This window comes from Varanus komodoensis, unplaced genomic scaffold (assembly GCF_004798865.1).
Source record: "Varanus komodoensis strain SLA01 unplaced genomic scaffold, ASM479886v1 scaffold6_4, whole genome shotgun sequence".
NCBI classification, from domain to species: domain Eukaryota; kingdom Metazoa; phylum Chordata; class Lepidosauria; order Squamata; family Varanidae; genus Varanus; species Varanus komodoensis.
Window position 1 is genome coordinate 14,038,147 of NW_025336347.1, and position 15,064 is coordinate 14,053,210.

The 15,064-nt window shown below is 44.5% G+C and overlaps 1 protein-coding gene across 1 annotated transcript in view; it reads right to left on the minus strand.

Moving 5' to 3' along the window:
* Window positions 1-2,122: 2,122 nt before the first annotated feature.
* The window catches only part of SYNPR (synaptoporin), a 167,225-nt gene continuing 154,283 nt past the window's right edge, over window positions 2,123-15,064 (minus strand). The window contains exons 4-6 of the mRNA XM_044451909.1: window positions 12,002-12,197; window positions 3,934-4,125; window positions 2,123-2,413 (exon numbers count right to left, since the gene is read on the minus strand). Of these exons, the coding sequence (XP_044307844.1) occupies window positions 2,123-2,413; window positions 3,934-4,125; window positions 12,002-12,197 (679 nt within the window). The remainder of the gene's footprint in view (window positions 2,414-3,933; window positions 4,126-12,001; window positions 12,198-15,064) is intronic.

A 15,064-nucleotide genomic window follows, 5' to 3' on the forward strand; every position in this document is an offset into this window, starting at 1 on the left:
TTGTATTTTATTCTTTCCACTTTTTTAATTTTCCCAGAGTGCAAAATATGAGAAATAAATGAATAAATAAATAAATACCGTGGTATTTCCTTTTTTGTGCATGTGTGCAGATCCAAGCAGGGTTGCTATAGCTTATGGCTGCAACAGCACCATGTTCCTTCAAACAAGCATTGTATGCAATAACCTTTTATTTATTAGGGTCCAATAGATACCACAATATTGATTCGTCCACTGAGCAGCCATACATTGGTTACAACAATCATATAAATGACTATGCTGCTTTATGCTAAAGATGCTTTGAACATTTACAGCTCATACAATGATATTATAGACAATTACACTTTCATTTAGAAATGCAGATGTTCAGTTTTGTTGTTGTTGTAATAGTGTGTGCTTCTGTGGACTGCTGAGTAAGAAAAAGAGAGGCTAAGATGATCTTGGTTTTTCTGCACAGTCTCCAGCGTGTTCTAAATTAGTTCTCAGCCTTTTCTCCCTCCAGGGATGAGTACTTCAATTAGCTAGATTTGTGACAAAGGAAAGGTCCTTAATTCCTGCCTGACCCTATCTCTTCCCTGCAGTACTTATGTGTAGAGAAGCAAGCACCTGAGCTGACTAGCACTGGAGACAGGCTTAGCCCGGCTAGTTAGGAAATGCTTTGTTCAATTTGCCCAACAGCTATCCTGTACTCAGCCCACAAAATAACAAAAGCAGAGCCCAGTCTTTCCCTGCAACTTGGGAGAGGCTGCTCTCAAACGGAGCACTGAGAGTTTGGTGCTATGTATGTGGCAGCCTCTCTGATGCTGGAAGGAGGGAAGAAAGCTCTTCTTATCTATCTGCAGTAATCTGATTCTGTGCTCTTGGCATGGAGCAAAAGGAAACTGCAGGCTGAATGGAAACCAGCTCTCCAACTTAGCTCTTCTCTCTACTAAGAAGCTGGCCCTATGTTCTTGGTTGCTGGTATTTTCCTCTTGACACCCTCATTCTGCTTGCAGATAGCACCAAACCAAGCAGTGACTGGACTGAACACTGAGCAATTTCAAAACAGCATAGAGAGAACAAACATTCTTCGTCATCAACAGCAATGTAGGATAAAGTATTCTTTCGTAGTTTCTACAGCACTAGATGTTGTGTTGCACTATTAATCAAGGTGGTATTTTTCCTCATATAGTTTTACTTACTGATATCTGCACCTCTGTTACCGTAATTAAATAAATACCTTTGTAAACATGTAAACACAGTTACTTGGTCCTTATATTACACAGCTCACGTTCAAAGAATCACAAAACGTCAATAGAAATAGAGATATTGATTAAACAGAAAATAATTGGTTGGTTAACAGCATATTTTTTTGAATACCCTTTTAAGGAAAACTGTTTTAGTTATATGCAGCATTCAGGATTTGGGTAAGCCATTGATCCAACTCTGCAAAGTATATAAAATAGGCATACATACATACATACATAATCTAAAACGTTATATTTACAAATAAATCAATTAAAAAGAGTAGTGGTGGTACTGAAAAATGCATGTACACAGCCCATAACATTCTCTTGGTATGAAAATGATGCAGCTTCATGCACTAAGCCACACTGTGAATTTGCTAATCAGGAAGAACATCAAAAGAACGGAAAAAAAGGCGAGAACAAACACAGACAGGCAATGCCGAAAACTCAGGAGCTCGAGTGCATGCATTGAATTATACAGAGCAATCATCAGAAATAATTTGAAAACACATTTTGTTCTTCACCCAGATGCAGAAGAAAATCTAATTCTATTGTAATGGTTTTATGCATAATATCAGATTCAAGGGTACAAAATGCTGCTACCATACACATACAAAACTACTGTAAAGGTATCTATACAGTACATACAACAATTATTTACTTCAATTTACCACCTGTGATGAATATATCATCAATCATCTATTCACAAGGAGAGGATGCATCGCGTATAAACAGACAAGACCACAACCCACCTTCGTCGGTTGGTACCCGTAGACCTTTGATTTAGATGAACCTCTATGTCACATTTATTTAAAAACTTCAAAATCTGCTGCCTGCCACTGTGTTTGAAATCTCCACATCTAATGCTTGATTAAAGAGCCCTCAGAAGGCAGCACGTGCTATATCTGATTAGCAAACGAAGTTGGACCACTCTGGCTAAAGCTCTGCGGCTGCTGGCCGAATTCATCCACTTGGCCGTAGCTGGTTTGCTGCCCAAAGCTGCCCCCCTGCTGGTTGTACCCGCCACTTGGCCCAAAGCTGTCTTGATTGTAGCCGCCTTGGTTATAGCTGCTGGACTGCTTCTCCATGGTGTCTTGGGGGTACCTCGTGCCCGAGGAATGCCAGCCAGTCTCCTTGAAAACAAACCAAATATTTCCTGCCCACAGAATAAAGTTCAAGAATCCAAAGACCTAAATAAGAAGCAGAGTAAGCTGTTAATTGTCTTGTATGCTTCCACTATCTTGTATTGTCTTGTCTCATCTATTCTCTCTCTGTCTCTTCCAATGCCCCCACCCCCTTTAGCTAATCAGGATCACAATATTTCTTGGTTCAGGATTTTCATTCTACAACTCCTAAGGATGCTTGAAATAATTGAATAATGTAGCTGCTATTCTATAGCTAGAGATTATTCAAGTAAACAAGAATCTATTAAAGGTTGTCTAAAACTTTTTTCCAAGCAGGTGGGCTCTGATCCAAAGAGGACATTCAGTATTTGTAGCTTCTGCCATTAAAATGCTATTATTAAAGGTGATCATCCTTCTGTTCAGCCTTTTAACTTTCCTATTAAAGGCATTGTTAAAGTATCATAGCATCATAGAATTGTAGAGTTGGAAGGGGCCAGATGGCCATCAGGTCCAACCCTCTGCTATTGCATCATCCCATTCAGATGCCTGTCCAGACTCTCTGAATGTCTGCAGCCAGGGAGAGCCCACAACTTCCCCAAGTAATAGATTCCATTATTTTACTGCTCTTACAGTGAGGAAAGTCTTCCCGATGTCTAGTCTAAATCTGGTTTCTTTTAACTTAAGTCCATTATTCTGTGTTCTGCATTCTGGAATGGATGAGAAGAGAGCTTTTCCTTCCTCTTTGTGACAGCCTTTGAGGTATATCCCTTTCAATCCAAAAATTCTACTGAACCAGTGGTAATTTTCCTGAAGGTGCTGATGACAACAATAACAACAGTGCAGTGTTGATTTCTTTAAGCACAGGTAAGTAAGAAATCCCTTGAACCCCAAATTCTCCATTATTTTGCATGTTCTACAGGACATGTCTGGGCAAACTAAATGTCATTTAATTGGGCACAGCTAAACGAAGCATGAATATCTCCCCTGCGTCCTGCAAATGAGCATGAACTTGGCCCGTATCGGGACTGTGGAACTTTGGGAAAGGATGTTTTCCCACCTTTCCCATTTGCCCTGCATGGGTGGGGGTATTAAGCCCTCTATCTCCATTGATTTCAGTATCAGTTTCTCTGTTCTTGTTAAACTCCCTGCCCCACAAGGTGGTGAAATTTCAGGGCAAAAATCAGAGTATGGGAAGAAGCGCAAACTCTCTCACCTGAAGTGCCATGGTCCTGACCCAAATCAGGAGAATGGGTGAGACAATCGCCCACACCTGAGCTGAAGGAATATCTAGTTCAGCCCTTCGGTTTTGAATTTCAAATAACAGCCTTGTAATGTAAAGCACTTGCCACCATTATGTTGTAACATTACGTCATGTCGGCTTACTAGGGTCACCTGTTCAGATTAGGGATCTTTGCACTCCCATGAGCATCTGCATTAGGTTCAGGGGTGGACTTCCTGGTGAACCCCAGTCATTTGGCAGGGAAAGGAAAACCCTTGGTGGATCTCATGTGGAGAGACTGCCCACTGTGTGTGTGTGTGTGTGTGTGTTCATGCTTTTCTTCAGTGAAATAAATTAAAATACTTACAACTGAGGTATTCAAACTTGACATGACAGGGCTGCGCATCGGCAAGCACTTATTGGACTGCTGCTTGCAGGCTGACATCAGTAAGAGCACTTCGTCCGGGTCAGTAGCAACCTTCACGTCAGAGAGTCCTTTAGCCCAGGCAGAGGAACCCACCAGCCACATGAAGGAAAACACCACGGTCACGATGAAGTCCTGAAAGGGCCCAGATTGCAAACTGTGGGTTTATGTTTACAGCGAGGATAACGATGCAGAGTGCTTTGGCTTTGGGGTGGCATAGAAATGAAGAGAACAACAGCAGGAGCATCACCGTCTTTGTGGGGAGGGGGCCAGTTAGAACCCACTCAGAGTACTAGAAGGGTTGTACCCTCCCATAATAACTGTGGGAAATAACTTGCCTGAAAGCACTTCTACCATCTTCTCCACATAAAAAGCACACATTTCAGGCACTGCTAGGCAAGCATTTCCAATGCAGGGCCAGCTTCTCTGCCATTGGGAACCTTGGGTTTCCTTTGTCTGGGCAGGCCAGAACACTGGCCTGGATACATTCTCAGTCAAGCAGACCGGAGAGAAAAGCCAGCCCACTTCCTTAGCAGTAGCCGGCTTCTCTTTAGGACGAGAAGAGGAGGAAGCCAGAGAGCAGAATGGAGCCATGTCTCTCCTAGCATACATGAGCCCAGGCAGGGACTTAGCACCACGTCCAAGTCATGCCGTTGGTCGAATCTAACCCGTGCCTGCGTTGACTGGCAGCAGCTTCCCTGGGCTTGCAAGAGGGGCATCTCCCCAGCCCCACCTGGAGAAGGCAGGGGCTGAACCTCAAGGAATCAGGAGGAGAATGGCTGGAAATATTTGGAGCCTCAGAGCTGTTCACACTTGACGTGGTAAAGCAAATCCTGTGGAGATTTCCCCCCAACATTAGTTTGCATGACAACCTTTCTTCCAAACCTGACCACATGTGCTGCAGTCTGGTGCTGCCCGTGTTTTGGAGGCGCAACAGAAAACTAATGTTCTTTGGGAGATGAGGGAAACATTGTGTCTTGGTGTGCTGTGCTGTGTTTTTGAAAAAGGCAAACATAAAAATGACAGGCATGAAAACAACACGCTGCCCCAAATGCATGAACATGTGGCAATAATCCTTGGGACAAGTGGTTGTCTCACTTCCGCTTCCTTTGCAGCCAAGCAGCTCAGTGCAGATATTTAAATATTAAAATACTGCGCAGCAGGGTATCAGAGCTCGTGCAGGGGATTCTCACTGAGACGTCTAATCAAAGAAAAATACTACATAGTATATAACACTCGGTTAGTAACAGGCTTAAATAAGAAATGTAAACTTGCCGGGAAACAAACACGCATCTATGGAGCTGTTCTTGCAGAGGTCCTCCACAAGCACATGGACCTGAGTTGTGCCATCATCACACTGTGCATTTACACACACCCCTTTTGCCAGGAAATGGCACCCCGAGATTAAATTGCATGACAAGCAAGTGTGCTTAAATGTTACAGAAAAGGCGAGTGGGGAAGGCAGGCTTCACAGCAGCCCTACACGGAGGACAGCATAGATCCGCTTTCCAAGGCACGATGCCAAGTTCGTGTTTGCATTGCTCATACAACCCACGTCTGCATGAACAACCAGTGATTGGAAAGGACTGCATTTTAATCTTTACCAGTGTGTCTACTTCTCAGGGTTGTTGCAGGGTTAAACAGGGAAACTGCCCCAAGTGCTTCACAGGAAACATGGGTGAAAAAAAGCATAAATCGATAAACAAGTTTCCATTTCCGACAGACTTTTGATTATCATTGTTGGCTTTTCCTTGACAACGCATGGAAACATAAGGCTGATTTATACAGAATATGATAGCTGATCTAATTATTTCCACAGATTGTAGGCAATGAAAATGTCACCATTACAACTTCAGTCTGGTTTATTACTATTGTTTATTTTTGGTTCATGGTCTAGTAAAAACACATGATTAAAAAGAGGAGAGCAAGCTGAGGCATTAAGGTTCTGTCTCGACCTCTGTTAATTAGGATTATCTTGCCTGAAAATGACTGAATCATAAAGTGTGAGAGCTCAGGTACTGGGGCTATTGGATTAGTTGCAGCCTGACAGACCATATTATTTTGGCACATCATGGATGTCGCCTGTACCCTTCAATATGCTTGTACAAATGTAACCTCATTAAGGTTAAGTGCACGTAGGGCTTCTTCAAAGGGAATTTAAACACACTCCTTCCCTCTTTTTAAAATGTGATCATTGCTGAAGCCAATCCATACATGTTTGCATCAGTCAAACATCCCTAAATTTGACAATCTGTCTAGGCTCTCTGTCCCATTAGCGGACCCAGTTGCTCCAACTGAAGCCATATTGGGAAGTAGAAAAGGACAGTGCCCAGGTTCTCCATGATCTCTGTATCCAGCCTTATCATCTGTTCAGGTTTTTTAAAAAAGTTGCCCATGTTTTCAAGCGGAAGCTACAGCCTTGTCAGTCTATTCTATCCTGAGAGTTGTGCCCAAGACAACTCTCAAATTTTTAAGAAGGGGGATTTTGATGATCACTGTACCGTTGTGGGTTTCCTTTTGGACTTCTGTGAATAGGACTGCAACTAGAGGTTGCCTTGGATGCTACAAAGGAGTGTCAATGGTCCAGCATATTAAAATGATTTATATCCATGGGACTGACTTCATTTGCCTTACATCTTCCGAATGAGGAAAAACAGGTTGCATCTCCAGGAGTGAGAAAGGAAAGAAAGGGGGCAGGCCCCAAAGTGGAAATGAGGGAGTGAGCTCTGTAAGAGTTTTGGAGGCTGCCCCTGCCAGGGGTGTGGTAAAAGCCAACAGATCTGTGTATTTGTTGGAACATTTAAGTGGTGTCTTCACCTGTACTCAACTGGTTTAGTTGTCAATAAACTCAAATATCACCAAGCACCATCAACTTGCAGTGGCTCCTTCCAAAGGAAACCAAAACCAGGCAAACAGCCCATCTCTGTTGTGGATGGGAAGGTGGAAATAAAGCATTTGGTGATGGTGTGACTGGAAGGAAGATCAATACTGAATACAGCCACTGAAAGCTTCTCACTAGTGTGTAGGGTTCAGTCATGAGTCTCTGCTATCACTTGGTGGTTCTTATGACCAGATGGAGGGGATTTAACCTGTTCTAGATGGTGCTGCACTCCCTTTGAAGGAGCAGGTGTGTAGCTTGGTGTGCTCCTTGAGCCATCCTTGTCACTTGATGCTCAGGGGGCACTGGTGGCTCAGAGTGCCTTCTACCAGGCCGGTGGCCCAGGTACTCCCCTGTCTGAACAGAGATAGCCTGTTAGCAGTAATCCATGCTCCGGTAATCGCTAAACTAGACTCCTGCAATGTACTCTACGTGGGGCTGCCCTTGAAGATTGTTTGGAACTGCAGCTTGTGCAAAATGCAGCAGGCAAATGAATAACAGGGACCACACAGTCTGAACATCTAACACCATTTCTGGCTCACGTGCACAGGCTGCCTATATGCTTCTGAGCCCAGTTCAAGATCTCGTGCCTACTTCTCTTAACATATAAAGCCCTACATGAGTTGGGACCATGTTACCTGATGGAGCACCTCTCCTGTCCTCTATCTACCTGCACAGTATGATCCTGATCTGGGGTTTGCCTCACCTCCAAAGGAGGCTTGGTTGGTGGCAAGCCACTCTTGACTGACAACAATTGTGTTAACCTATCAGCTGATTACTGAAGGTCACCAATGGAAGCCATCGTGGAACAAAGATCATATTCTAACTGCTCACACCTGAAGCACGCCAGGCTCCTATTGTGTTGCTTCTTGACAGCAGCAGTGAGAAGGAGAAGAATGGGGAGATCCCATCACTTAGTCTACTCGCAAGTAGGCTGAAAAGCTGGCTGTCGCAGTGGGAGGTCGTTGGGCCCTCTTCCCTCACCCGTGACAGCCCAAAACAGCAGGCCGGGATGTCAGGAGCGATTCTGGCAGAGCAAGATTGCCAGGAGGGGGAGCAGTACATTCTGCTCGGCTTCAAACTACATGGCTTTTTGGCTGGTGACTGCAGCAAAGGGACACTTGGGTGTGTTGTGGTGGTTGTCACTGGCACTTGCCCAGAGCAGCAGCTCTTTTTGTGCTGCTCTGACCACATGACTGTAGCCGTTTGGCTTGCCCCTCAGTGGATTGTCTGGATGATGCAGCAAGCCACCATGGGGCGAACTAACCCTGCAGCAGGCTATGGTTTAACCCTAAACCAAGCTTGAGCCACCCTGACAAAACAGACCCAGATTTGGACAATAGACCAAGCCACAGCGGCCTCCTGTGTCATGCAAACCCAGTCACTGGCCAGGTTCAGATGATCGTGAGGAAAAGAAGCCACAGTGGCATGCTGGGCACGCAGCGTGTGATCTGGCTGATTACCACTGAGACGCATCGCTTGCTGTATTGTTGAAGCGAGCAAGATGTGCAGTGGTGGACTTCAAGGCGACCCCAGAACCTTGCTACAAACCGTGGGTCCTGGGGTGGTTTCGAAGCCATCCCCACCAAGCACCCCACCAGGTTCAAATGACACGGAAAGCCAGATGCGGCAAGGGCAATTAGGCAAATCCTGTGGCACACCCAGTCGTCTGAACCTGGCCACTAAAATGAAGTTAATTATGCCCAAGCTAAGTCACAGTGATTCCAATAAGTCTCTTCTAGGTATGTCATCTTTTGTTCTTTTTCAGAAAGAGAAAGTGACTTGCTCTTGTGTGGGACTGCCCTTACACTTCTAATTATGGTGAAATACTCTTTTGTGTACTTGGTCTTTTAAGTTTAACCTAAATTAAGACCTTTGTCATTTAAGTTGAATGTTTGTTGGCCCTCTATAAGGAGTTGCCCTCTTGTTTCCCCCCAAAGGGCCGATTTACTGACCTTTGTTTGGCCCAAGGGCCAATTTGCTGTTCAAGTGTTTCATGTTCTGTGTTCCTTAGTGGTCTGAACCCCTTAAATGCAATCACCCCTCAGAACTACCCCACAGCTCTCCGTTCCACAGGGGAGTGAAGCCCCCTGCAGGTTCAAAGAAGCCACGAAATCTTTCTTATCATTAAAAATGTATTGAGTGGCCACAGCATGCTAGTTGTTATATGCTCACATTAGATTATTTTGGTGGAAATGAAGGATTTTTCATTAGAAAAATATTGACTCTGGTTCATGTGATTTTTTAAATTGCTACTTGCGTGAAAAAGAAAAGAATCAATCTACAATGAAAATAAAGTTTGCTTTAAACTCTCAGCAAAAATACCCCAAATACATTTGTCTTTCCATGAATAATTGATACAGGGTAATCACTGATATTGATTTGAGTGCAGTCCTTTTTTTTAATTACTGGAGTCTTATGCAGGATTTCTTGGAACTTTGGGGAAATTTAAATGTTGTAGCCCCTATCAATCTCAAAGCACATTTTAGGGCTGCTTATTTTTAATCGAGTCAAGCTTATCTAATTAATACTCCAACAGTTCTGTAGCTTTCCCTGTTGGAATCAAGAACTGCACCTCCCACTCCACTGGCTTCTTTTAAAAAGTTTGCAACATTTCTTAGATGCAGACATACCCTCAGATCTTCTGGTAGAGCTTTTCAATTCTCTTTCTCAGGCAGCAGACTTGGTTCCCTCTCCATGGGGCTGGGTCGGAGTGAGTGTGTGGGCCCTGCCTCAGGTAAGGAGAGGGCTGGCCAGACCAGAGACACCAGCATCTCCCGCAGCTGGAAGCCACCCCAAGTCCCTGTGTCATGACCACACCTGAGCCCAAGCCCCTCAGCTTGGGAGAACCTGAGTTTGAAACTATTGAATGAGCACTTCCAGAACCTGTATCTCCATAGGCTGAATGTCCTGAGGAACTGGCCAGCCACCCCCAAAGACCGGTGTCCCCATCTCAGCCTGGCTGCATGGGTGAGCATCCACACGGTGGGCATGTCGTGAGCGGAGCCGGCTGGTGCTGGAGGTCTGACTAGATGGCCTGGGAGACCCCTTCTGACTCGCTCTGTTTCTATGTTTCTATGTAAAGTGAGAGGAGTGCTTGGCTCCAAGACCGAGGCCTGCACCTTCAAGATCTTCCACTCCTCAAGGCTTAGGGGGAACCTAGGCAGGGTGGAGGCATCGTGAGGATCAGCCCAGTCTTAAACTTCACCTGAGCAAGTTGCTCACCTGGAACTTTGCCTTGCTCCACTGTGCCCTGTGGGCCTCTTGCCAGGGTGAGGAGGGAGCAAAAATGTTTCATTGGCATGCAAAAATTGTGTATCCTATTAGGAATTAAAACCTGACTGCATGTGTTTTGGGGCTGAACATTGTGGGGGTGGACTGCATGAGGAATTTCACTGCGATTACAGAAATTTGCCAACACACACGAAGCATTTACTGCTCCACAAAACTGGCTGTGTTAGCAGCACATTGTGACAGGCTCACGGCACATGGTGCAAGCCCCCCATTCCCAGTGGGCAAGCTCTCTTCCCTACTGGAACTGTGTGGCTTTGACAGGCAAGCTGCCAAAATGGAAGGATTCATAGGTCACTCCTTACATGCCTGTAAGGTCTGTACTTTCCTGTTCTGGAAGCCTGCAACTGTTTGAGCACAAATGATTAAAAAACAGTTTACAGCTCCCTCCATGCAACCATTGCCACTATAGGAGGGCTCTCAGATTTTTATTTTGTACCCTTCACTTTCTGACTAATCTGTTTGTTTTGTGCCAGGTCCCACCATCTGAAGACAGTCAGATGAGCATCGTTTTGTTTTCCCAGTTACCCTTCATGTCTTTCTTTCTATGGAGGACTGACATCCCTACCATGTGAATCATGTAAACCTCTCTTCCGATAGCCAAATGGTTTCTCAGTCTCTCTTTCCGTATTTTCTGTGTCTGTATGACCTCTCTTTCCTACTCATATTGATTTATCTGCTAAAATGCCTTTTCATGACCTCGCTATCTCTACAGATGTTCCTTCATGTTAGCATCTCCTCCTCCTATATCACTCTACTCAGTTCAGAATACCTCTGAACTGTTCTCTTATTTCTCATAAGAAGCACGCTTTTGAAGGCCTTGCACTGGCTACCTCTGTTGCCCTCAAAGCTTCCTATCACTTTTCCCTAATTACATGTTCTTCTTTCCTGACACACCCTTATAATATTTCTCATTTCTTTTGGTCAAGACTATCTAGTAGCAAGAAATCAACCCTGAAAGGAAATCAACCCTGACTGCTCTTTCGAAGGCCAGATGCTGAAGATGAAACTCAAATACTTTGGCCACCTAATGAGAAGGAAGGACTCCCTGGAGAAGAGCCTAATGCTGGGAACAACTGACGACAAAAGAAAAAGAGGATGGCAGAGAATGAGATGGCTAGATGGAGTCACTGAAGCAGTCGGCATGAGCTTAAGTGGACTCCAGGGGGGTGGGGGTGGAGGACAGGAGAGCCTGGAGGATTGTTGTCCATGGGGTCGTGATGGGTTGGGCACAACTTTGCGACTAAACAACAACAATCTAGTATCAGCTCACTCCATTACCTTGGCCCATTTGGGCCTCCATACTTTACATCATTCCTGTCCCTTTCACTTGGGAAGTGTGTCTCCTTCTCAATGTTTCACAAACTCTTCTCTGAATGACATGACTCATATGCCTTTTAACTGCTCTCATCCTGTCTCTTCAGGGTTAGTTCATGGCCTATTCTGAGTCTTTTTCTGCTTAATATTAACAGAATTCCTTGAATGTTGACAAGAACTATAACATTTATGTATTCTCTGTGGTACCCACCAAGTTCTTGGTGCTCAGTAAACATGTACTTATCCTATAGCAATGGTAGCAGAAATAGCAGGGGTAGTATATACCGCAGCCATGATTATGTTGGAAAACAAATGGCGGTTTTGATGAAGAACGATTGATTTCCTCTGTGATCCCTTTCAGCAATGATTGGGGACCATATGTGAGTAAGTGTTTGTGTGCAAGAAAGACCTGCTTCATTTTAACACAACAGAATTCAATCCAACGCAATGGAGAATATTGAAAGATTAAACCATCAAAAGGGTTAAAAGGACAAAGCTCTCGATGTCATTGAGGCGCACACTTACAATCAAGGGCCCCCTGTTGTTTTCACGGTATTTGTTCTGGAAGAAAATGTAGACCACTGTGGCTGCCAAGGAGTAGAGGAAGGCAAAGACTGCAATAGTGACAAAGAATTCCGCAGAAGAAGAAAAGTCGCCTATTAGTGAGAGTTTTTCTCGTTTGCCTTCACAGGTGGGAGCATCAAAATTCACCTGGTACAACCTAAAATTCAGAATGAGAAGAACATGAGTTGGAGCACAAAAGAATTTGGATGTTTGTGACAATGCATCGACGCAGTGAGTTCCTGATCAGCTGTTAGTAACTGTGCCCCATTGGGTTCATCCTGGAATTCAGTGGGTCAACTGTTGTGCCTTATGCTGCTGAATTTTGCAAAGAGATGCTAATTTAGAAACAGAATTCTCTTTTTAGAAAGAGATTGCAAATTGAGCCATTTAGGACACAATCCTATAAAAAGGTCCTACAAACCCGAGTATGCCCCAGCCAGTTCTGTTAACTGGGGCAGTTGGAGTTGTAGGCGCTTTTTCTCTCCAAACATGCATAGGATTATGCCTCTAACCAGTTACATTTCCCCAGGACAACAACCTCTGCAGGGCAGAGCTGCACAACTTGCCACTTACCAAGCTGAGCACAGCCTGACAGCCATGGACAGACATTCAGCTGGAGCTAATCAAGGCCATGTTTACCTACCTGCTTGGGAGTGCCAGAACAGGAAGGCTATCCGGCACCTTGCAGGCTGTGATAGCTAGGCTGCATTTGGCTCATGGGGGCACAAGCATGCAAGTCTAAAACAGAATCACATTGTTTATTGCTTTCCAAGTTTTAGCTCAATTCCAAATCCCTTTGGCTTAAGAAGAGAGCAGTAGAGGCACAAAGAATCCCTTTTATCTTTCAACAACCAACCAACCAACCAACCAACCAACCAACGAAGCAGGCATGATGCAGCAGAGAACTTGGCGCAAAGCTTATTGTTTAGTGTTCTGTTCTGTATTTACAATTCACCCCATGCAAGCATTTACCTTCTGAGGGAACTCAGGGGCTGCCAACCACCTCCTGTGTCTATGACAAGTGTACAATATAAGGTTCTTCGAACAGATCTAGGCTTCCAGTTAAATGTTGAAACATGCTGTGAAGCTTACACTCCTGCATTAGAATATATTTTGCCACTTCCCACACCCCCATCCCATCACCCGAACCCTGAAATGACACTTTTGCCATTCATATACTAAAATATTTTTGAAGAAATTTGTTTGCATGGGCTGGTTGTCAGTTGTTTTTAAGGAACAGTTTTACTTATTGTTGTAAATGCTGCTATGAGAGAACCTGTTCCTCAGAAGGTGACCACATATCCTCTGAAGTTGAGGATGTGCCTCTGGGAAATGGTGTGAGGATCTCATGGCGGAGGGAGATTCCATCATTAGATGCATTGATTGGCTGGGTTTGTGATGGGTGTGTAGATCATGTGGTTAAATCGCCTACATCATGTTTGTTGTGGTTCATTTTGACTCCAGTGGCATGGCATGGGGAAACATTATGGAGTTCTGGAAGCCAAATGTAAGCTGCTAGTTAGACGGCTGAAATTTTGGACCACTAAGGTGGCTTTCCTTGAAATGCTACCTGTTCCCTGCACAGGGGCAGCTAATCGGCCAGAGCTGAGGATCCTCCAGGTGTAGATGAATGGTGCCGGGAAGACGGGTTCCCAGGCTTTGTTAGGCACTCGGGAACATTTTGGACCAGCTGGGCCTGCAGCAGGGGAATAATCTCCACTTGAACCCAAGCAGAACTAGATTGCTAGTGCTAAGCATAAAAATGCTGGCACAAGAGCTTTTAAACTGATCCCTAGGAAGCTGGGAAGAAGCAATGAAAATGTTTCTGATTGTCCAATCCAGGAAATTACAGGCCAGTTAGTGTAAAATGTTGTTCTGGTAAATTGGTTGAAAGCAGAATTAAAGATAGAATTAGGAGGCCTATAGAAGAACAAGTTCTGCTGAGTAAGAATCAAAATAGCTTCTGAAAAGGTAAATCATGTCCTATTAACCTTTTAGAGTTTTTGAGAGTGCCAGTAAACATGTGGGCAGAGGTTTTCTGTTAAAGATCGCTTGCTTGGACACCCAAAAAGCTTTTGACAAAGCCTCTCACCAGAGGTACTGGTGAGTAAACTTAATGGTCATGGAATAAGAGAGGTGAGTAATAATGGTGAGTAAACCTGAGTAAACTTAATGGTCATGGAATAAGAGAGGTTCTCTTACCAATCAGTATTTCATTAGAGAACAGAAAATGCAGAACCGGAATAAATGGTAGATTCTCCCACAGGGACCTGCATTTGGGTTACTTCTTTTCACCTTATTTATAAATGAATTGGAATGAACAGCGAAGTGGTGAAGTTTACCGACACCACCAAATTATTTAGGATAGTTAAAAGAATATGCAATTGCAGGAACTCCATAAGGATCAGGTTTCAGTTTGAGATGTTATAAAGAGATTGGACGGGTTCATGGGCAACTGAGTGGGATGGTGTAAAGTGGGGACCTGCAGCAGCAGGGAGGTGGACTCAATGGCCTTCTTGGCCGCTTCTGACTCTACTGTTCTATGATAAGGCGATCGATGGCCACTAGTCCTTTTGGCTCTATGCCCCCTTCAGTATCAGAGGCAGAACGCCACCAGATCCTGGAATGCATGGGTGGGATGGTGCCAGAGCACTCATGTCGTGCTTGCGGGTTCTTGTGGGCAACTGGCTGGCCACTGCATGAGCAGGATGCTGGACTAGATGGACCCTACGCGTAAGATAGCCCTCCTTATCTAGAAATTCCCTCATGTGGGAAGCGTTTTTAGCATTAGGAATAAGTACTGTGTAGATGTGATGGTCACCGGAGTATATTGTGGATATATCATTTTTAGTTGCCACAAAGGGCCAATTCACACAATTCCTTCACCCTGTGCAGCAATGTTTCCTGTTATCCTATGGGAAAACTCACATGGAACTTTGAACATCTCCAGCAATACTAGGAGAAATTAACTGGAGGAATTTTGGCTGAACATTGGGAGGTAATCCTTTGTTAGCCCCTTGACTT